General features: G+C 42.9%; 1 protein-coding gene across 2 annotated transcripts in view; it reads left to right on the top strand.

Moving 5' to 3' along the window:
* The first annotated feature begins 10057 nt into the window (after positions 1-10057).
* Positions 10058-22584, top strand: part of LOC138566776 (cytochrome P450 2C19-like) — a 726413-nt gene continuing 713886 nt past the window's right edge. Inside the window, exon 1 of one of the 2 annotated variants that reach the window (XM_069644425.1) lies at positions 10058-10340. In XM_069644425.1, coding sequence (XP_069500526.1) covers positions 10161-10340 — 180 coding nt within the window. In that variant the 5' untranslated portion in view covers positions 10058-10160. The remainder of the gene's footprint in view (positions 10341-22584) is intronic. The other variant, XM_069644427.1, reaches the window with a different exon arrangement.

The following is a 22584-nucleotide window of genomic DNA, read 5'->3' as shown; positions in this document are numbered from 1 at the left end:
AGTAATGCAGGCACTCCTTGTAAAAAGCTACATTCAACTTAGATGATTGTCGATAGTAAAATATTGCAGAGATCACCCCTTACACAAGTCTGTGGTAAATATTCCCCTTGTGTCTGGCAGCTTTGGCCAGAGTCATTGATGCTTATTTGTTGTAATAAAAGGTAGAGGCAAACGTAGCCCATGTTTACTGTTGGGGACGCTGTATGCTCTTTTGTATACATGGTTGTTAGGCAAGATTGTATGCAGTTCCATTTGGGTGCACTACAACAACCCTGACCTCCTGGCAATAGGAACCCAACCTTTAGTATAAGTCTGTACTACAGAGTTTGGTAGCATGTTGAGCAGCCAGGCTTATCTCAAAAGGGGTCAATGTGAGGTTTATTGGAGTTACACAGAGATTCACAGTGACAAGTTTCAAATAATCTCTTACACACAAGGTTTGTTGATTAAACTATTATTAATTTATTTAACAGTCAGTTTGAGTAAGCCTTCTTCAGAAGGGGCAATATAATAGTAACACACAAATACACTCCAAAATGCACACTCTTAGTTTCCCTCAGTAATTACCCATTTGGGATGGCACACAGAAATCTTCCTACACCCTCAGGTGACTTCAATAGCTAGAACATTGTGGGCATTAATATATCACTGTTGCATTCAAGGCAATACTTGGGAGTACGACAAAGAAAAAGATTATTAGAATAAAACAAGAAATCTCACAAATATTCAGAAGCAGGTAAGTACTTTTGGTGACCCCCAATTCAAAGTAAATGAACCCCTTCCTGGAAGGAGGGCTAAATACAGAGTCAGAGGGAAGAAGAGATGTTCAGGGAGCCAGGCCAGGCCAAAGTCAATTGCACAAAAGTCAAGGCGAGCTGAAGCAATTCCTGCAGGTAGATACAAGTCTTGCACAATGTTTTAGAAGTCTTTGTAGAAAAAAAGAAATCAAAGTAGGGCAACAAGCTGATTAGGCTTGTGAGGTAAAGAAGCTGTTAGCAACGCTACAGAAGCAACCAAGACAAGTCTCCACTGTGATCAAGTAGGGTTACACAACAAGAGGTAAGTTCTCTTAGAATGTACAGTACCTTCGGGTAGAATACAAGGGCTTTGGCTGGCTTCTGTTCCTGTGCAGCTCTGCAGACCGTGTGTTGCTGGGCCTCAGACTTGGGGACAAGAGGCAGGACATCTGGAGGACTCCTGCACTGCAACGGGATGGTCAGTGACAGAAAAGGACCAACTTCTTTTCAGTGGCACTTCGCGGTTTCAGCTCCTCGTGTTTCAGGAACCAGCTTCGAGAGGATGTCCAGGTGGCTTACTTTGAAGTTGATTGGTCCACATTAAACAATTTGCCAGAATCTACTTCTCTAAATTTGTGGTGTTGCACTACCTGCAGGTGGTGTTAAATGGAGTGTGAAAACTGGCAGTCTTGATGACATTGACGAACTGTACACCATGAGCTATGTCCTAATTAATGTTTGAGCAGTAGGTCTGTGTGTGTTTAATGCTGATGGTGACTGCTCATGAATAGTGGCTGTTTCGAGGAGGAATGTATAATTATAACCATGATCAATGCAGTTGTTTGTTTTTGCAGAGTTAGTTTCTCCTGTGCTGGTGGGATAATCCATCTGTGTTAGGCAGAATCATACGTAGTACCCTTTGGGAAAACCACACACAATTAAGACTAAAAGTACAATTACAAATTCACCTTTGGTACAAGCCTGTACTACACAGTAAAAGTGTTAGCGATGGCTGAGCAGTTAGACTTATCTCAAGAGTAAAGTGAGCTGTATCAGAAGTTACACAAAGGACAGCAATTCCTATGGTTCAAACAAACACTGACTCAATGTTTCTGAGTAAAAGAATATACATTTATTTACACATTCATTTGTAAAACAGTTCACTAAGTAAAGCAGCAGAAAAATCGCATTCTTAATATACTACACAACACCCAATCAATTCTGGACAAGTTGAGCTCAAAATGAAGTGTGAGCAAAATGGCACTCCAGCAATTTAAAAAGGGAGGGAAAAACAAGGTTATACACAATTAAGCAGTACCAACAAGTAAGTAGACCGAGCAATCTAGAAAAGGCTTGCTACAATGAGGATTCAAATCAATAGGCCTGGGCCAATGTTAATGGTTCAGAGTCTTTGCAGAGGATCACACAGTTAAGAGTAGTTTGCGGTTAAGTTTTTGGCAAGAGTTCGAAACGAAGTTGGTCAGAAGAAAAGTTACTTAAAAAAGTAGAGAAGGACAAGCCCTTGGATTGGCGTAAGATTTAAAACACTTTCACCGTGGTCAGATGAAACGAACAACCAGGTTTGAACTGTAGAAGAATGCTGTAGCTGAGGCAGAAGTTCCTGTCAGATCCTGCAGGCTCAAGGTTCCTGAAGCGAACTGTCCGACCGACAAGAAGGAGGAAGACTGTGGGGTCCTGCACTGCCGAGTGAGGAATCCATCAGCAGAGCAAAGTAACAAATACAAGGTACGCTTCTTAAAACCCAAACAGGGTCCGGTCCTCCTGGCTATCCGGTTCACTACAGCTGTGCACAGCAAATTCGACCAGGGGAGGGAGGCCTTGCTTGGTGTTTGGCAAACTGGTTGGTCCCACCAGCTCAAGGGAAGAAGATTCCTTGCATATCTTCTCTGTCGTCGAAGTCCAGAGATTCAGACCTGCAGCAGGGCTTCATGGGGAGGTTCAGTCGTGGTATTGGTCCTCTTCCTTCAGCTTCTCTTTGGTTCTCTCGATCCAGTGGCGACTCTGCCTTCCAAGTCCCAGAGACCTGCTTTTTATGCAGTGTTCCCCCATTCACACAGCCCTGCTGTCAATCACACAGCAGGGTGGCTGTCCTGGCAGAACAGTCACCTAGCCAATCCCTAAAATCCCTCCGTCACATCCTGTCTACCCAGACTCTCAGGCGCCTAAGGAGGGCTTCTGTGCAGAAGCGCGCCAAAGGACGGCGAACAAAGGAACCAAACCTGGTTTGGCGCACAGAGTAAAACACGAGAAAGACCTTTATAAAAATAAATGGTGAATAAACCCAGCCAGAACGAAATAAAAGTAAATGAGGTCCAGTGGATTTAAGTTTGAGGCTACTAATATAGCCTAAAACAGTACCAAGGCTATTTACATAGACCACGGTAGGGAAAACATGGTAGATACCACTGCCACCAGCCAAATCTTAAAGAAAGAGAAACAAAATAATGTTCCATGAGAGACAGACAAAATGGGATAACTATTAACCCTTTCCAGTACTCTATGTAAGATAGTTTGTACTGGGTCTGTGGATTTAAAAAGACTAATAAAGTCAATGGCAACTTTACATGTTCTGGGGGAAAGTAGTCAGTCCCAGAAAATTGAGTTTAAAGTGGGAAGCCTGAAAAAGACAACACTGGGTCACTGCACTAAAGGTGCTGTGTGACACACAGTAAAAAATGATGCCTATGAAGTAGGTGAGGCTCCACTGTCTATGAGCACAAAAATGTAAATCCCACAGCAAAACCCATGTAAGGGTGGGAATAAAGGCTCACACTCTTACCAGGTGAAAAAAAATCCTAGAAATCCAGAAAAGCTGCTGGGGGACTCAGTAGGTAAGGGAAATTAGCCATTCTGGAGAATTCTCCCTAACAATCCGGCATAATGGTTGTGGGGTGAGTGGAAAACACTGCTGGAGTGTACCCTGGACGTTTTAGGTGTGTTGGAAGTGTTGCATGATGTTGCAGAGGTATCAGTGCAGTGGATTGTGGTTTGTTGGTGTTTGGAAGTGTCAGAGCAGGTTTTGGACATACACATGATTTGCAACTGGATTGGGATTCACAAAGGACATGTGTCTGAAGTTACACGAACATGATGATACAAGTGTAGTGAGAACGGTGTGTTGGTGTATCAATAATAGGTGATCTGAGTTAGAGGTTTGGAGGGGGCTATAATGTTACACTGTAACAATGTATCACAGCCTCTTTGCGCTAGTTTTGTAGTTCATGGTCTCGTACGTGGTTCGGCCTGTATGTGAATGGATGTTAGGTTGGTGGCTCTGAGTCATGCCTTTTATTAGTGAATTTGGGGGCACTTACATGGAAAGTGGCAGCTGGTGTAAATTCCACCAGCATTGAGTACAGCCTTAGTGAATGCTCTTGTTTTGTGTAGGCCATATCACATTTAGAAACATTTTGAGTTGGTGTAACTAAAATTGAAATTTGGCAAAGTGAATTGTTTCTAAGTGTTACAGCATTTTGGTGATCCCTTTAAAACATGAATACAATATTTCCAGCCCCCTGGAGTGAAATGAGGATGAAATACATTTTAGAAGTGCAGAACTTCATTGTTTAAATGGTTTGACTGCCACCAAGAAGGACATCAAGACAATATGATATATTTCACTTTGTCATAATCAGGATTTCATTGTCCGACATAAGATCAGTCCATCCTTGTCCAAAGTAAATTCCGTACCTGCTTCTGAAGCAACTGTAATACAGTCCAAAAGTGTTTCCTCACTTCTTTCTGACATTGAAGTATTTAGGGTCCCCCACACCTTTCTTCTGGTTGGAAATAGGTGTAGGCTTTCCTGGGTGCCATACCTCATGATTCATTTTAGCGTACAGTCTTGTGAGGAGTAGAGGCATTGTACATAACCTCCTGGGAGAGATAGATAGATGTAAAATTGGATTGTGACCTTGCCTCGACTCTTGCCCAACTTCTCTGATCCTATAATAACATTCTTGAAACTAGCTTATTCCTCCCCCATCACCAAGTCCTGCCTAGGTTCAATGGGGCCCACAAGATTCTGTCTGATCAGCAGTCTAAGAGTTGATTCTCTTTATTAAGCTTGATTCTTCCCACACCATCTGTTGTTTTAGACTCTTCTACCTCTTGGGGCATTATCTTCTAATCTACTCTGGTGTCTCTGCCTGTATTTACTGCTTCAGTCACTACTCCTTCTCTTGACTTGATCCCTTCTCTGGTATTGCCTATAGTTGTCACAACCTCTATCATAACACCTTCACTATCACTCCCACCTTATGATATTCTATTCTCTTCTGATTCACTCTCTCTCCTGATTGACCTCCTCCATGTTCGTTCGGATGTTGTCACAGTGACAAAAATACTTCTGCCCCAAAGGAGTGCAGGAGTGAGTATTGGCTAAATTGCCTACTTGTCTGTCCAACCTCTTCAAAACAAGAGTGATCCCAATCACAAAAGTAGAACAGGCTCAGTTAATATATATATATGCCTAATTTGCCTTTTGTGGTAATTTGGGAAGAGGGAAGGTTATACTCTTAAGATGGGTTTGAATGTGGTTCAGTCTTCACCCAAACAGCAATAGTGCAACAATTCCAAATAAAGCGAATGCCAAATCTAGGTTCTATAAAAATAGATAGATATACGTCAATGAAATACACCAGCAGGGCAAGCAGTGGTTAAAAGGTGGCAACAAAGAACTTGTGGTTTGAGCTGGGGCAATGACTTGCTGAGCTAGTGTGGTGCAGATCTTACCAAGTTTGAACATGCATTTCAACAGTGCGGGTACAGCAGATGTGTTGTGTGAATGGGGGGCAATAGAATGAGTAGATCAATGTGCTTGATCTTAATTTTAAATACATTACCCTGCTGCTGGTGATGGGGTTCTTTTGAGAAAGTGCACTTCAAACAAAGAACTGTAGTTCGGGCTAAGGCAACAGCATGCTCGCTAGCAGGGTGCTGAGGTGAAACAGTTGGAATGTGCAGTTCAGCAGTATGAATAGTGGTTGCATGTCAAAGGCCCCTGCCTTTGACATGCAACTTCTATTCATACTGAGGGTCCTGATGTTTTGATGTGGTCAAACAGGCTCGAATCACAGTTCAAATGAGTTCATTGTTAGAAACATAGGGATCTGGATGCCTTAACTCTTGGTTGCTGTGAGTTCCAAACTAGGAACTCAAGGATAAGTTGAAGTCCTTGTTCTCATCCTCCCAAACAAAGGGGAGGGTGGATCACAATGACAGATGTCCTTCAATACAGTGAGGTCCTGGGTACCATTGTAGCTGGCAGAGAGGCATGTCCTGTCTGAGCAGTGGTTCAACCACAAAGTTCCATAGGGATTTTGAGGGGACAGAGCATGCCTCTGTCTTGGATACCCAGTCTTTACCTCACTGGCAGAGAACTTTGGAAAGATTACCTCTCCCAATGAGGTCCAATTAATTCTTCCTCAGGCTTTTGTTCAAGAGTGAATCAAAGAAGGAGTGGGAGACGCCTAAATGCAAAGGTCTACAGGTGATTGGACAAAAGCAAGCCTGCTTTACGGGTATAATCCCTGTCCTTGGAGCAAGTGGGCTTTGCCTTCTGACATCACACCCAAAGTGCTTTGTGCTACAGGAAGAGGGGAGAACATGAAGGAAAGATAGAGCCATAGAGAAAAAAGATGACACAACCTTCCTGCAGCGATAAAGAGGTGCCTATGTCTACACTAATCCTGCCCTCTTTCATTCTCAGTAGTAGCAAAGGCCTTTTAGTATGCTGCAACCTGGTGTGAGGCGTCTCCTTTTGTGAATGGGTGTGCCCTTTGATTCCATTTCCCATGACAGGTTCCTGTGCGGTAACTGTCTTCCTGGAGAGGGTGTTGCCTGCCCTTACAAAGGAACAAAGAGAGGCAACTGTGGAGGCTACACTCTTGCTGGAAGCAGCAGAACAACCTGGCTGGGGGAAACACACATAATCATTCCACAGCTGAACTGGGCTCATACAGGGTGACACGTGTGATAATAAATTAATGTGGATTGGATAATATGGGAGATGCTTGCCATCAACCCTAATGCCAGGCGGGGCTTATATTTACAGATAGTTTGTGCCACCAGAACAACATCCTCATTGTTGTATTGCATATCTTAAATGCAGCCCCTGTGCTGCAGAGACCTGACTGTCACTGATGCTGTCAGATGGCAGCTCTGACCTCTTATCCTGTATTGTGCCACTAAAGAGCAGGCACTGCAGATCAGGCTACTGATACAGCAGGGCACAGGTGTAAACTATACTTCTAGCATGGAGCTTATAAAAGGGTAATCTGTTTAGCAGATTTCCCCTCCTGAGAAGGAATTACCCTGGAATTGTACACTATCGAAAGTGGCCATCCATCACAGTCACCTCCTTTTCCCCCTGGTAACTCACTACTTATGCATGCACCCTGCTTCCTGTCACCTCCTCTTGATGTTTCCTATTATTTCCTCATGTTATCCCCTGCTCCTACATGGTGTTATTACTTCATCACTCCCATAGATGTCTCTCACTGCCCTCTCTGATACTAGCTCGGTTGTTATCACCTCCTCCATCAGAATCACATCTACCAAGCCTCTTTCTGAAGACTCTCACTAGCGATGCTACCACTTCCTTCTTGGCCTTCCTAGCTCTCACCACCTCCATCTTTACCTTCTTAATTACCAAAACCCCCTTCTCTTCACTCTAATCTGCTGATGTTGCCACCATCTGCTTGGCCCTCTGAGCTTTCACCAACTCCTGGTGTCTCCTCTCCACTGTCCTCCATATCTACAGCCTCTTCTGCTTCCACCAGTCTTCAAACTCGAGCCCTCTCCAAACTTGATCTTCCTGCCCTGGCAACCAATGTTCAGAAAGTATGGTTGGGTGTGTTTACACTGTATTCACTACTCTCCTGAGTGCGACCTTTAGCATGGGTCTAAAGTTGAGTTTTCCTGGGGCTGATTTGCGTTCAAGCGGTCGGATCAGGCCTACAATCGTCTGGTCTATCATCGCTAATGTGAGTTTTTCTCCCCTGATTAACACTGGTGCTGCTTATGTTCGGTTGAGGTCTTTGATGTACTCATAGCACTTTGCACTTACTTGGAGCCTGCAGTTCACTAGTATTATCGTATACCCAGCATCAGAATCTCTTGCAGCGGATCAACTCTTATGAACATGTTTTCCTGCTTTGAACTCTCAGTGTTTGGGACCCCACAAACTGTCAATATTCTATCTGTGTAAATTGTTTGCTCCTTGAATACTTTGAAGACACTCTTTAATCTGTTAGGTGGGGTGGCAATTGCATCAAGACACTCTCTACAGTCACTGTGTGAAGAGAAACACGTTCCCTTAAGGAAATGGTGAACATTTGTATAGTAAAGATGTGAGTGTACTCTAAGGAACGATCCCGTGGGCTGGGCAGAGCGTTTCATATCCAAGGCGCTAAGGCCTGGAATGCGTCACCAGCTACATTGCGTAAGACCGAGGATTTACTTTCCTTTAGGAAACAGCTGAAGACCTATCTCTTTCACTAGTCTCTCTGCGCCTGGATGCCTACGGGCTTTGGCGCGGTATAAGATAAAATAACATAACATAACATAACATAACAAGGAAACACCAGGATCTCTCAATTGGTAAGAGTGTGCAACAGTATTGCCCTTCACTGCTCCACAGGACTTTGGGCTGGGGGAAAGTGTTTGTGGCTTGTCGGTTCTATTAAGCTGCCGGGGTGGAGAGAATCTATAGACTCAAAACCTGCCTGTGATGCAGCACTTTGATTGTCCCCCGCCACGTGATGTGGAACAACAGAACAACATTGGCTGACATGCAGCTCTTATCCATACTAACCCAGGCCAACATGAACTTGTTCAGGGTGGAACCAGGCCCCCTTGTCACCTCTACGCTGATCCACAGATTTAGGCAGTGGATGTCATTAGAGCACAGATAAAGACAGTTTTTTTGGTTCAATGAACAGGATCACATTTTCAAATAAACATTAAAGGGCATGTTTAAGATTAGTTTAAGATTATTTCAAGCCTATTTCAAGGGAGGTAAAACTCCTGCAAATGTGGTGGTTTTTTTTGTATGATTTTGAATCATATCCCCGTCATAGTGATCATACAGTGCCTTCTCTGTCTAAAAGTGCCGGAAAAGTATTTATTTTAAAAAAAGAAATGCCTGTCGCTCACCCTACCCCTCCCTCCCCCGGATATTCACTATATTGCAGGAGGTTCAAGTTAATTTCAGAAGTGTTGATTAACATTTATTTTAGTTTTTGGTTGTGTGCAATAAAGTCATCGTTTTTAAAGCAATATTTACACGTACACAAGAAACATTGACAATACAGGTTATTCAGCATTTGTCAAATTGTTTGGATTACCTGCATTACAGGGATGTACTTTGAGTACTGTAGTCATTTTTCTGGGGTCTCCCTTCCCCTGTAGGATGCAGGTATGCGAAACTGCACTTGACATAGAAGGGAACCATCTAGGAGCTGACATGATGCATGAATTGTGTGGCTACAGTTGGAACACTGGTCACCTGGCGAACCTATACCTTCCATCTGGTGACTGTTCCAGTGATAGGGAGGCATCATTGGAACATTGGTGGCATGCTTAAAATATAATGACAGCGCCTGCACACTTGGGGTGCAGACCTTAGCAAATGGTGGATGTGGTGGCTGTACCGGGTATACCATGGCATTATTTGCACTTTAGAGGTGGCGACCCATATATAAACTGCCAACACCTATTGGCTTTGCCAGTGCTTGCTTAAATAGGTTGAGGCTCTTTGGGGTCGCACGAGTAATTAACCAATTGAAGACCTGGGCCAGTGTTAGGAAAGGGTATAGATGCTGTAATCATGCAAAGGGTTTAATGCAGAGAAGCAACCTTTCTAGCAACGTTTTCAAGTTCCGAAGTTTGGAACAGCTGGGAGACATTTTTTATGTTCAAGATGTTTAACTGCCTTTAGGGAAATTGTAAAAAATAAAATAAAAAAAAAATAAAAAGATCTGCAGAGGAGTTTGAAATCTTCGTTGTTGAACAACGTTGTAATTGTTCAATTCTGCTTACAGAAGAAAAGAAAAAAATATCATATGTGTGTCTATTTCGGTTTGGCATCTGCGTGCATAATGCAATGATCATCTGCTTGCCAAGACAATCCTTGAACTGAAAACAGTATGTTCAGCCAACACCACCAATCTCTATTGCAAAGAATGCAAGCCAGCTGGCACCAGTTAACTAGTAGTGTCTCAACTTGTATGCGATGTTATGCAAAGCTAATATCAAAGAAACCGAGAGATGTGTCGCAACAGCCTCATATAGCTGTTTTTTTTCCCCAGACGGGGATTCCAGAAGCAGAACTAATATACTGCACATGAAAAGGAACATTTAGGTTTGTCTCTGAAGGTAACTTCGCACACTTTTACCACAATGGATCTTGGATCAACTGCATCTCTTCTGCTGGCCACCTTCCTCCCCATCCTGCTGATGATTAATGTGTGGAAGAAGGTGTTTAAGAAAGACAAGATGCCACCTGGGCAGACCCCTCTGCCTCTGGTGGGCAACATCCTCCAAGTGAAGAGCGGACAAGTTGCAAAGTCCCTTCTGAAGGTAACACTTTTTTCTGTATGCACGCTTATTTAAAGAAGCCATGTTATGTATTGAAAGCTGAGACAGATACTGTGATACAAGCACATTAAAGCAATGCATATAGTTGTGATTCATATCGTTTCACCTTCTTCAGCATCAGTCCAGTCCTCATACTATTGTTCCAACATCACCTCCATGAAGCCATTGCCTAACCCTCGTTTAATTTGTGGGGCTGTTTGTTAGGGCTCAGCACTGGTACTCATTTCTGAGACCCGGCACTTATTGTCTCAGACTCATTTTGATTATGATGTGGCATTTTCGCAACTTTATTATTGTAACTGCTAGCCACATAACACAGACCTATAGAATCAGAGCAAATTGTAAATGATGATTGTGAATAAAGACACAATGTCAAGACACAACGTGTATGTTATTTTATGAGTAGGTTGATTGTCATTTGTAAATCACACATCTGCCGTGGTGACTGAGTACATCCTTCAACCACAATAAACAAGAAGGAGTTGCAGCTTTAACCCCAAATATATTGACAGCATGAGGAGCAGCCATGGTTGGTGGCAAGAGCGGGTGGGGAGCTGCCTAGCCTGACGTGTCATGGGCGTGTCAGAACATATTTGAGCCCTGCACTTATTTATGTACAAATTAAGCACTGGCAGTAACCCTCTCAGAACAAGGCTAGGTATTTATATAAATTCAGCTTGTATCTTACATGGAGTGCATTATCAACATGATTGACAAAAGGGAGGCAAGTCGCAACATACACCAAGTGTATTCCCATTGCTAATACAGTGATTTTCTCTGAAGCAGGCATCTCCCATATTTTTCTCCACCATATCTATATTATCGGGCTCTCCAATGCTTTCCAATTTTACGCTAAAGTAATCTTCACTGCAAGTGGGAGGTACATAATAAGGGTTGCCGCAGTTCCCCTGATTGGGTAGACCTTGTCACCCGATCCCCCAAAAGTACTATCACGAGGTCCATTGGCAGGGTAATACCTGTGATCGAAATGATATGGGAGAGAACCTGCCTCAGAAAGAGTTGTGCTTAGACATTTGTCCACCACATAGGGAAATAAGTTTCATTGGGCCTCATCACGAGTTGGGCGGTGGCCCTTAACTGTGGCTGTAACAGTATCACCACCACATTTAAGGGCTGGCCCTATCACGAGTCTGGTTTATTTAACTCCAACTCTGGCTGGGTGTAAATTAACCCAGAAATGCCAATTTGTGGTGCAAATACTGCTGGCAGTATTACCACACAGTAATTGGGCCAAACATTCCCCATTGGGTCCAATGGAGAATTAACAGTTTGCGTCCCCAACCTGTGATCCGGCAGTAATACCGCCAGACCGGTGGCCGCTACTGCTAATGTAGTTGGGCGTTATCCCAGCTGTTATACCGCCCAACTCATGATCAAGCCCATTGTCATAACAAACTTTAAAGTTGAATATGAGTGGTTCATCTGAAAAGGGACATTTATTTGTGACTCTGAAGATAACTCGTCTCACGCTATTATCAAAATTGAACTTGGATCAACTGCATCTCTTCTGCTGGCCACCTTCCTCTTTATCCTGCTGCTGATGAATGTGTGGATAGAAGGTGTTTCAGAAAGCTCCACATTAAGGTTGCTGTTATTTCCCTGGAGCAGCTATCAAATTGAAATATGATATATGATATGATAAGTCATTTATAACACAACTGTACACATGTGTTTCTAGGCGCGACAAGACAAGGGAGGGAAGACAGAGGGAGGACAAAACAAACAATCTTGCTAGACCTCGTGTCATTCAGATCATGCAAGTGTGATAATGTAAAGTGCATGGGGGAGAAGGGGGAAGTTCCAGGGAGAGGGAAGGGGGAAGTGCAATCAGGGCAACAATGCTCTGAGTAAGGGCAGTCAGGGCAGAGCAGCTCTGAGAAACTGCAAGGAGGCAGGGCACTGTAGGGTTACAGTTACAGCCCCTAAGTGCAGGTTAGTCTTGGAGGCAGTGCACTTGTGACTGGTCGTGGAGGAGCCTGGCACCCAGTGAGACTTTGAGGGTAACCAGGCCACCAGTCAGCACAGCAGACAGGTAGGTCAGCAGAGGAGAGAGTGAAAGCAGAGGCGAAAAGGAAGGTTTTGAGCTGCTTCCGTAACTTCAGGAATAACACGAACTTCAGGAATAACACGAAATGCAAAGTAATCATCCCATAACTCATTGTCACCTGGGGCATACTATTTTATAATCCTAATTATAACATTCATTTAACACCCAAATCTATTGTGAACGATTATAAATGACCCACTACATTAAGACAATTTCCTAGGACTTTATCAACAGAAAGCTCAGGATTGAAGAATGGTGCCCTCTGTTAAATGGAGTCATGTGGTAATGATCGGTAGGATGCTATGTAATTCATCAAGTGCTATGGCCGTACATTTCCATTCAAAATGACATAGGAAATCATTGAGGTTGTTGAGAGTTGTCAGTCTTGGGTAGATACAATTGTGTATAAAATAGGACAACCCAATAAGACAATGACAATGTTCTGCATGGAGCAGAAATGCAAGCTTTTCAGAGAATGTGGCTATCCATGATGCATGCTGTCTGGGTCTGATCCCGAGATGAATGACCACTCCTGGCTATATGTGGCCCTATGCCATATGTCAGAGAACCCAAGCTCATACATCCATTTAGGGTAATGGAAAAGCTGAAGCCGTAATCTCTGTGTGCCACTCACACCCAAGGTGCCCCTGATGGGCTAGGTCACCTAATGTCCTCCTGATATTCTCCAGGGGAACAATTGTGTCTCCCTTCCTCAATCTATTACCTACCAAGGATAACTCATCCTTTAGCTCAAACCATACATCAGACTTCTTCTTTAACTCTTCCTTGCTGGACCAACCCAATATGGTCAACACCTTGATGCACTGTAACACTTCATTATTGTTCTCTTTCAATTCCCACGCACGTTGACAGATGGCTTCCTGACCACCCCCACTTCTTTTCCACACTGATCCTCTTCATCCCCTGACACCCTCCCATGAAGCCTTCAAAAACAGTCCACTGCAGCATTGTTAATGCCAGCTTTATTTGTCTTTTGAAGCAAAAGAACAGATGCATTTTAACCTTATAGAAACTGAACGAAACAACCTGACCCACAACCTGACCGGCACTTCAGACCTCGTGAATGTATCAGTCACCTGACCTGTGACTACTTCTATGCTTAATAGGACCCTTCCAGAATCCTCATCTCAGGCCTTATGCAGCTGTCCAGCTACCGTATCACAGGGCCAATTGCCCAAAATGCTTCCCATTGAAAGCGTTGGTCCAACCTCATCCAAGGAGACAAGGTCCCCTATTCCATTAACCAATCCTTTATATAAGCAGGAGGAAATCAATGTTCGCAAGCGATCTTGGCACGAAAAAGTGCTCATGTCAATTAAAACAAACAATGAGAAACAAGCACTGTGAAAGCCAAATGAAAAGCAAACAGTGAAACAGCAGAGGCAGCTACAATAATGAAAAGAATTAAGTAATCTAACTACTGGTTCATCAAAAGAGACAGGCACATGTAATAAAAACAGTATACCCCAACACGTGTGTTTTATCAGCTGAAATGGCCTCTACTCTCAGGTGGAGTTTATTTTGTATTAACCCTACATTAAATGTATGGCATAGGAAAACATTGCAAACACATTGGGCCTCATTACGAGTATGGAGGTAGCCAAGTCACTTTAAGCGGCATGGCTACCCCCATACCGGGTACCGGGTCCCAGGAATAGGGAATTACCGGGCCATTCCGACCTTGCAGGGCCCGGCAATTCCCTTTCCTGGGACCCAGTACATCCCCATTCCCATTTGAGCCCCCGTAGGGCTCAATGGGAATGGGGAGGATGCCAACAACGGGCCTGTTAATGACGTCCCGGTTGTTAGCATCCTGGTCTGCTAGCAGGTCCCGCCAAGGACGCCTGGTCTGACCAGACGTCCTTAGTGGGAACCGCTGCAGACCTCGTAATGAGCCAGCCCGGAATGAACAGTGCCAGTCCCTTACCGGCATCGTTCATTCTGTGGCTGCACTCGTTGCAATAAGGCCCATTGTCTCACTTAGACAAAAATACTTGTAGTCACTCTTGTCTACAGGGATTGTTGATTGTCATTCTACGTTATTTTTGCCTAAACTGGGCATTGGTAAAAGTCACTGTAATTAGATTGCGTGTACATATCTTGTAATTAATATGTGAGGGTTGACAGAACGACAGCAGGGGTATATACATAGAAATGCAAGGGGCTACCCACAGTGGGCAAGATGACTAAACACATCCCTGCCATTCCAGAATGTGATGATAATTTGATAAGATTGCAACACATATTCTTTGTTAAAAAGGCTAATTACACAGGATTCCAAGCTAATGTCCATTATAGTATTTCCTGATTGAAATTGAGTCGTAGAGACTGAGTTGCTTAATATAAGTGATAAGTCTTGGCAACGTAAGCTCTGTAAATTGTGCCCCTTTCACAGGCATTTCGGACATGGTTGCTGCTCCCTTGGAAAGGACAAAGGTTATCTATCGTTTTGGCGGCGCGCATTCGATGATTCATTTGGGATGCTTCGTTGGACTTTGCAATGAATAGACTTTAACATTGTAGCATTCATTTGCACGGTTTTCGTTGGTCTCTGATATTATGAAGTCTTCTGGGTACAGCCTATCCTTGGGCACATGTAATGGGTGTCTAGAATTGCAGTGGGTGTCTTGTTCTCCATAAACTACCCAGAATCAGAGCAACAAAAGGTTTCAGTAAATATCTGTGTTTGTATTTTGGGCTATTAGGTGACTGAGCCCCCTATAAGCTGACACCATTGCATTAGAGTGCAGACAGGGAGAAATAGCACATGAGGAGAGCGAAACACAGCTTGTAGGTGTTGTTTGGTTATTTGCCCACCCATTGCCTGCCCATGGCCATGTTAATCCCTAGGGTCATCTCCACCCATTTCTTGCCCCTCCCCACCCAAAACTCCTCCTCATAGCAACTCTTTCAGCTCGCTTTAATGAAGCCTTCCCATAAAATGTTGTACTCAAAGTGCATGCCACTGTTTTTTCAAATCATTCTTCTCAGAGTTAATGACATAATTTGAGTTGTAAACCCGCTCCTGATGCAATAAACAATCTCTAAACCAGGTCCGCCTTCAACTACTCGATTTAAAAACACTTTGCGTGTCCTTCACTGAAGTCCTGTTGAAAGAAAGCATTGGTAAAGCCAACCATTTTGGCTTGTGAATAAGTATTAGGCATTTGCCAGGCACTGCTATTAGACGTCCAGGTACTCACACCATTTTGCACCTGCTATCATCAGTATCTTTCCCATGCCTACATAAAGGCTCAAACTGTTGGCAGTGTCAATGTTTTTTACACCTCTCACCAGTTGCTCACCTTCACCTATTCTGTAATCTCATTTTGGCATTCAGAGACAACTGTGAGAGACCATGGTGCTGAATTTACGAAATGGTGCACATTGGAAATATGAATGCCCTCTCTCTTTGCAGTTTTGACGGTTATATGGTTTTGCGGATGGAAAGCCTCACCTCCCCTCCGACTGGAGCTTCAGCAAATCATTGTCATGCTTTGTGCAATGGGTGGAACAAACCGTACCTGCTTTCATGTCCCTGCACCACATTCTTTCTTGATCAGAATATGTTGCTTGTAAGTAAAGTGTTCATCCTTCATAGAAGAACACTTTTGTATGTTTGCACACACCTCAGAATCGACACTACCCGTGAGGTGCCATTAAGCTCTACTGGACACTTTTTCCCTTTATAAAAAATAGCATTTATTAAACTGCAACTGGCTCCCGATGGGCACTATATTCATCAAATATAGTGGGGCTCAGAATGAAGTTACCTAAAACTACAGATATAAAAAATATCATCCCAATAGACACCTTGGGTCTGGAAGCTCTTTGTCCCTTTCTATCAGTCCCGCTAAGAAAAATAAGCTTGGTGTCCAAAACTTTACACTACTGGCACAAGATGTGGAATGAATTATCAAACAAATTTAGCGCAGAAGAGAAAATCATTTGATATTCAGTAAAAGATTTACGGCGTCCTTTAAAAAAAAAATATTCACCCCTGATTATGAAGTGGGTCTCTCGCACTTGTCCTGATGTGTTATTGATGTACTAGTAACTTCTGAAACTCTGGTCACCTGTTAAACAGAGGCGTAGCCAGGATTGTGTAAGAAGTGGGGCTGTAGCTAATGTAGTATGGTCCACCCTAAACGGAGCTCACAGAGGCAGGGGTGTTGCTAAGTTTGTAAAAGATCTGGGGCTAGACCCCAATGCAAATTTAGACGTCACCTAACTATATCAAATTAACTCACGCACTGTGTAATGCTTCCAAGCATTAATATTGCATACTATAGTGCTCATACTCATTTGCAAGTACTGCTAACATGTAGCTATACCTCCTGTGGTGCTAGGTAATACTTTATGAGGTTATATAAGACAAAGAAAAGCCTTTGGACAGGATAGCCAAAGACTTGCTGTGGATTGAGAAACTGTATTTAAACAGCAGCTGGCGAGTTAGCTGTTTGCTTCTGGTTGTTGACAAGTTGCAGCCAGTGGGCTTAAAAAGAGAAGCGAGATAATTAATTTAACTATACAATGTGGCAAGCATGTGCAACGAGCCAGCCTGAACTTGACCAGAGGGTTACAGAGGGTTCTCCCAGTGAGAACATCTTTGAAAAATCCCTGTCATGATTTTTCCATGATAGCCAGAAATGTACATGTGTTTCTTAGTGATCTAAAGTGCTACCAGATACTTGACCACTAATAAGCTGCTGCCAGCAGCAACAGGGCGGGATACAAATACCCAATATAACATAGCATAGCATAGCATAACATAACATAACTAATACATGAAAAGCATTTACAATTCCAAAATAGACACATAATACAAAACACATATGTTTCTTTGCATCATCTGTGAACTGTACACTGATAATGGATTGGGTTCCTATAGAAACAAATTAAAACAAGCCATGTCATATATCATTTAACAAACTGTATAATATCACAATCTCAAATAACGTAATTTACCATTTTAACCAGTAAAAGTAAGTGCTTCCCTTTGTGCGTGCATGCCAGCAAAACGATCAACAATAGAAACCCATTGTAGCACTCTTCTCTCTACTGAAAATACACCAAGGTCTTGTAATCTAGATTGCCCCATTGTACATCTGAGTCAATTGTGAATACTCTGTAGAGTACTGACATTTCTCTCAAAGCTGCAACTGCTCACTGGCACAGTTAAAGCAATTTGAATAATTTGTGTTTACAGTTGGAAACATTAAAGGATCTAAAAACGTATACAATTGATCCATTCAGAGAGTATGGCCTTTCAGTTTCTTTTTAGCAAAATAATATCTAGTGCTTCCAAAGATTTAAATTCTATTTTGTTATGGTTTTCAATTTCCATTACATCCTCAGATAGCACGTTTGTGGGAAGTGGAATGTCAGTATTGGTATCACTTAGCAAGGATTCTGCTTTTTGCAGTAGCTCTGAAACTCTTTCTGTAGTTTGCATAGATTATAACATATTGCACAAAGCTGTTTTCAAATAAACTGCTTTAGCTAAATTATCATGCCAGAAATGAACACTTCACTCTCCTCCTCTTACTCCCATGCACACTCCCTCCCTCCTGTCCCACATGAGTTGTGGGCTCTTTTACACTGTCTGGTCCTGGTGCTGCAGATGACTTCAAATGTTAAATTTGTTATATTATATCTTCTAGTGTAGCAGAAAAATTCCATCGGTCATTCTCTAGGGAGACCAGAAGCTAGCTTGTGATACTTACCCCTATGGTGGCAGTGACATATTTCACAGTTATCATTACAATCCCCCTCAAGCAGGCATGAATCTCTGTATTGACCATTGACGTGTTTCCAGAATGCTTGCATATCACTTTTTTCAACGGTCTCAGTTAACTTTTGTTGATAGTTGGGAGTTCTCAACCTCCTATTGGCTTTGAACCATCTACAGTAGCTGGATGTCTTTCTCTTACATTTGTTTATTTGCTACAGTAATGTTAGATTATTGCTAACTGTTAATCACTAATGTCGTCTAAATAAAGTATTGGCTTTAGCCTCCACAGGTTTATAATTATGCCTATGGTGTTCTCCCTCCATGTAGCTATCTATCCATCCTCTGTACATTATGTACAACTGTACATTATGTATTTTTTTATTTTTTTATTTATAAAGCATGCAAACAGCTCTTGGGTATCGAGGTGTTACAGGTTATGAGCTTAGTTACATGAGGCATGTGACAGACATTGTGGAATCATTACAAACAGCATACATATATAGTGCAGGCAGGCATAGTGAAAACATGGTATACAGATGGCACATAGTCAGAATTAGGTGAAGATAGCTTTGAGGACGGCTAAATGGGAGGTTTCAGCTCTTAGGGATGGTGGAAGGGCATTCCATTGCAGGGCTTAAGGAAAGCTAGTGCCGCCCGCTCTGTCTCATTTGATTTTGGGTGCTGTGAGCATGTTGGCATACAGTGTTCTGATTGGTCAGCGTAAGTCAAACCACTCCTCAAGGACACAGCAAGCAACGTGCAAGACCTCTCTAACTACAGACCTATCTCAAACATCCCCTACCAAGCAAAACTACTTGAAATCTACATATATGGACTAACACAGGAACACGCCAATTGCTGGACCAGGCACAAGTCAGATTTTGGCCTAAGAGAGGAACTGAGAATCACTCCTCTCAATCTGGGATGATCTAAAGACAAATGCAGACTCCGTCACAAGCTCGGCTTTAATACTACTGGACCTCTCTGCAGCATTCGACACAGTCTACTGTTTCCTGCTGCTCAGATAATTTTTTCGGAAATCAATCAGAGACGTACATGTAAAAATTGAACAATCAAGACAGATTGTCATTAAAGGTGTACCTGCTTTTTTGGATGTATCAGAACTGTCATCTTTTGAGAATGATAATATCAATTCTCAGGGTGTGATTTGTTTTTGTCCAGGAGGAATTCACACAGATATTGGAAATGCAATTTTCCCCTATAATGAAACCAACATAAAAGCAAAACAAAAATGAAAAAAAGTTGTTTGTTTACAAACCCCCCCAAAAAAATGTTCTTTTCGGAGCCACCACATTGTGATTAATTTCCCTCCCTACCCCGTTCAATTGGACAGCACGTGCCACATCAGAGTCTTTAGGTGCTGCCCGGCATGGAGAGGGCACTGCAGAGGCCATGGACAGTCCAGGTGTCCACAGACATCAGGGGATCCCACAATCAGGTTTCCTGGGTGTGGTGTACATGAAGAGAGGGTAGCAGGAGTTTTGCTAGTTGGAGTTGTGAGGGGATTGAAATTGGCCATGGCAATGTTTTTCAGCAGGCAGAGTGTTTGGATTTTGGGGGACTCTTGGGCTCAGTGGGTGAAGGTGTATGCTGAGCATTGTGGAATAGCCAACAATCTTGGATGTCCTGAATTGGAAGTGTTCTGGTACATAGTGCGTAGACAAGTGGGTGGACTTGCTCACATTTTGTTAAAAATTGGTTCAATTGAAGCATCCAGACATTAATATCATTCATTGTGGTGGGAGCAGTTTGGCAACGTGACTGGAAACTCATTGCAATTTGCAATGAAGGAGACTTTGGGAAAGTTGAAGGAAATGTTCCCTAATTCCAAAATATTTTTTTCTTGAATTGCCCAGAGACTGATGTGGATGCATCCCAGTTCATTTGGTCCGCAAATGGAGAAAGCAAGGTGCAGCATGTGTGCTTTTGTTCGCAATGATGGCATGACATTGTTCCATATTGAGAACATTAAATTTGATAGGACCAACATTTTTTGATATGTTTATCTAACTGATGTGGGTAATCAGATTTTTCTCAAAAACATTCAAAACGTTTTGAAGCTGTTCCTGCGAAAGTGAGAAGAAATAATGAAAATCAGTGAAATGTTTTCTCAGTTCAGTTTGTAAAAGCAAATATTTAAAATGAAATATAAAAGCCAAAAATCCACAAAATCGGTTCTTTTAAGTGCCACCTGTTTGAGCGCAAAATAATTGAATGACCACAATTGTCCCAAGCCGGGAATTTTGTACATGTCCACGGACTACCACACTGTCCGTGGACTATGCAGGTTGCACGGCAGCCTGTGCTTGTTTTCTCTCTTCTATTTGTTTATGTTAATTTTTTATTTTTTGTCATTTTTTCTTATGAAAGTGAAGGTAGGAGAGGGAAGGAGTAAAGGAAACCAACCACAGGGATGTCCACGGTGACAGAGAGAGGAAGATATTGGGTAGGTCTTAATCAGGTAGGTGGCAGTTTTTCTCATGCTCCTTGACCACATCCTTGAAAGCACTCCGAAACTGCTCCCCCCTACAGATCGTTGATTCACAGTACATGCATAGCAGAGGGACCTGTGAAAGATAAGGGCCACAGAGTTTCGTATGGCCTGCAAAGCCACTGATAGGATCCATTGCCCCAAAGAAGTATCCTTTGTGGTGACAAGAGCAGATGAAGATGATGGGGAGGAGGAAGTCAACCTGCTCTTGTAAAATCATATTTTGCATAATACAGCCTGATAATGAACATTGGCCTAAGCTCATTCACATTGCACTGAAAAACTATGTCTGGATAAACCTGAATCAAAGCCGGCTACGCAGTCATTTTAGAAACAGCCGCCATTTTGACTGAACTCCTGTTTTCTGTCTCATGTTGAACTATGTTTTTGGCTCGAGCTGAGGACAGATGAACTTTGTATTGTGTAAACATGTTGTGACTGCTGAGAGCCGAATGGTTGTCTTGTGCTAAGAAACCTTGGAGCTGAACTGAACTACAATGTAGGTGTTGTCTGCACCAATAGCTTCATTCTTATTCAAACAGTGGAATTGAATGCTGAACAACTAAAACCGTGTGCCTTTGCAGAAACCCATTGTCTTTGTTTCTTGAAACTGGACTTACTTTAAACTTAAGAACAAGGAAAAATCAACATGACCAGACAGAACAAAGTTTGTCACCATTGTATTTGATGTGAAGGAAAAACATGTAAAGTGTTTAGAAACAATATTACTGTATTTGTCATGGAACTCGGGTACGAACACTAGCGGATGTTTAATTTGAAGAGAGGCTGGATAATGTAACTGGGATTGTGTATAAAAGATGCCTATTTTGTGATGTCCAGCACTCTCTCCCCTCACGGTGTCTGCTGGTACACACTGCGAGGTATTGGGAGCCAGATAGCTATCTGTATCTGAATATGAATAAAATATACATGTATCTCTGAACTCGTGATTGGCGTATTTCATTTTTTGTGGTACAAAGCCTCAATATTTCTTTTGGTCTTTCACTCTTACCTGAGAAGGTATTGCTTTTCTCAGAGCACTCCGGTGGGCCGATTTGGTGTGGCGCCTCATGGAGTAAAAGCCAGGTTTCCTGCAACTCAGTACAACTTTGCACTCAATGCATCAAAGCTTGCTTGCATGTGCTTTTGGGACATTTCCAACAGTGGTAAAAAATTGCCACACTGGGGACTCACTCCAAGTACTGGTGACAGGGATGGCCTCCACTTCATCCTCTTCTTCTTCTTGTTCTTGATCCTTCTCTGTATCACTGTACCTGTTCCCCTCTTGAGACGATCCAGGTTATTGAAGTGATTGTGGTGGTAGTTGGAAAACAAAGATGGCCATATGAAATGCCATCGCAGCAGGTTTTCAGGGATTTGCAAAGCCGGCATTCTCCAGATGCTTTCCCCTGGACAGCCATATTGAAAATGAGGAAAAGTAATGGGAGGGCTGCTCTAGAGGAACCGTTTGCGGACAGTTGTGGTGTTCAGGGACTATCGAAAATAAGCATTGGAAAGTTGTAAAAAGCTGCAAGACCAATATAGAATGGGCCTGCAAGCTGTGCAAGGGTACATTTTCTGCTTAAAACACCCTAGATTGTCTGGAAAAGCACTTGTAAACTGTCTGCAGCCACAGACACTGTTTGTGGACACCACCCTAATGGTGCATGGGTGCAGTCACATGATGAGGTCCCCAGACATTTGCGCCCCACGTCCATCACCAGACAGCCAGCAAGCAGGGGATTTCAGCATGCATGCGTCGGTTGTCCATAGAAGAGGCACAGTGTCCGCAGACTAATTAAAAGTGTGTTGTGTACAGACATGGTGCATGTTCGTGGGCACCTCCATTTCGAGTGCGGTCACCCGGGACAGTTGCATGGTCCACAGACTC

This window comes from Ambystoma mexicanum, chromosome 2p (assembly GCF_040938575.1).
Source record: "Ambystoma mexicanum isolate Mex_15411 chromosome 2p, UKY_AmexF1_1, whole genome shotgun sequence".
Taxonomy (NCBI): Eukaryota; Metazoa; Chordata; class Amphibia; order Caudata; family Ambystomatidae; genus Ambystoma; species Ambystoma mexicanum.
Note: the sequence above shows the minus strand (reverse complement) of the source record. Positions and strands in the feature narration are given on the sequence as shown.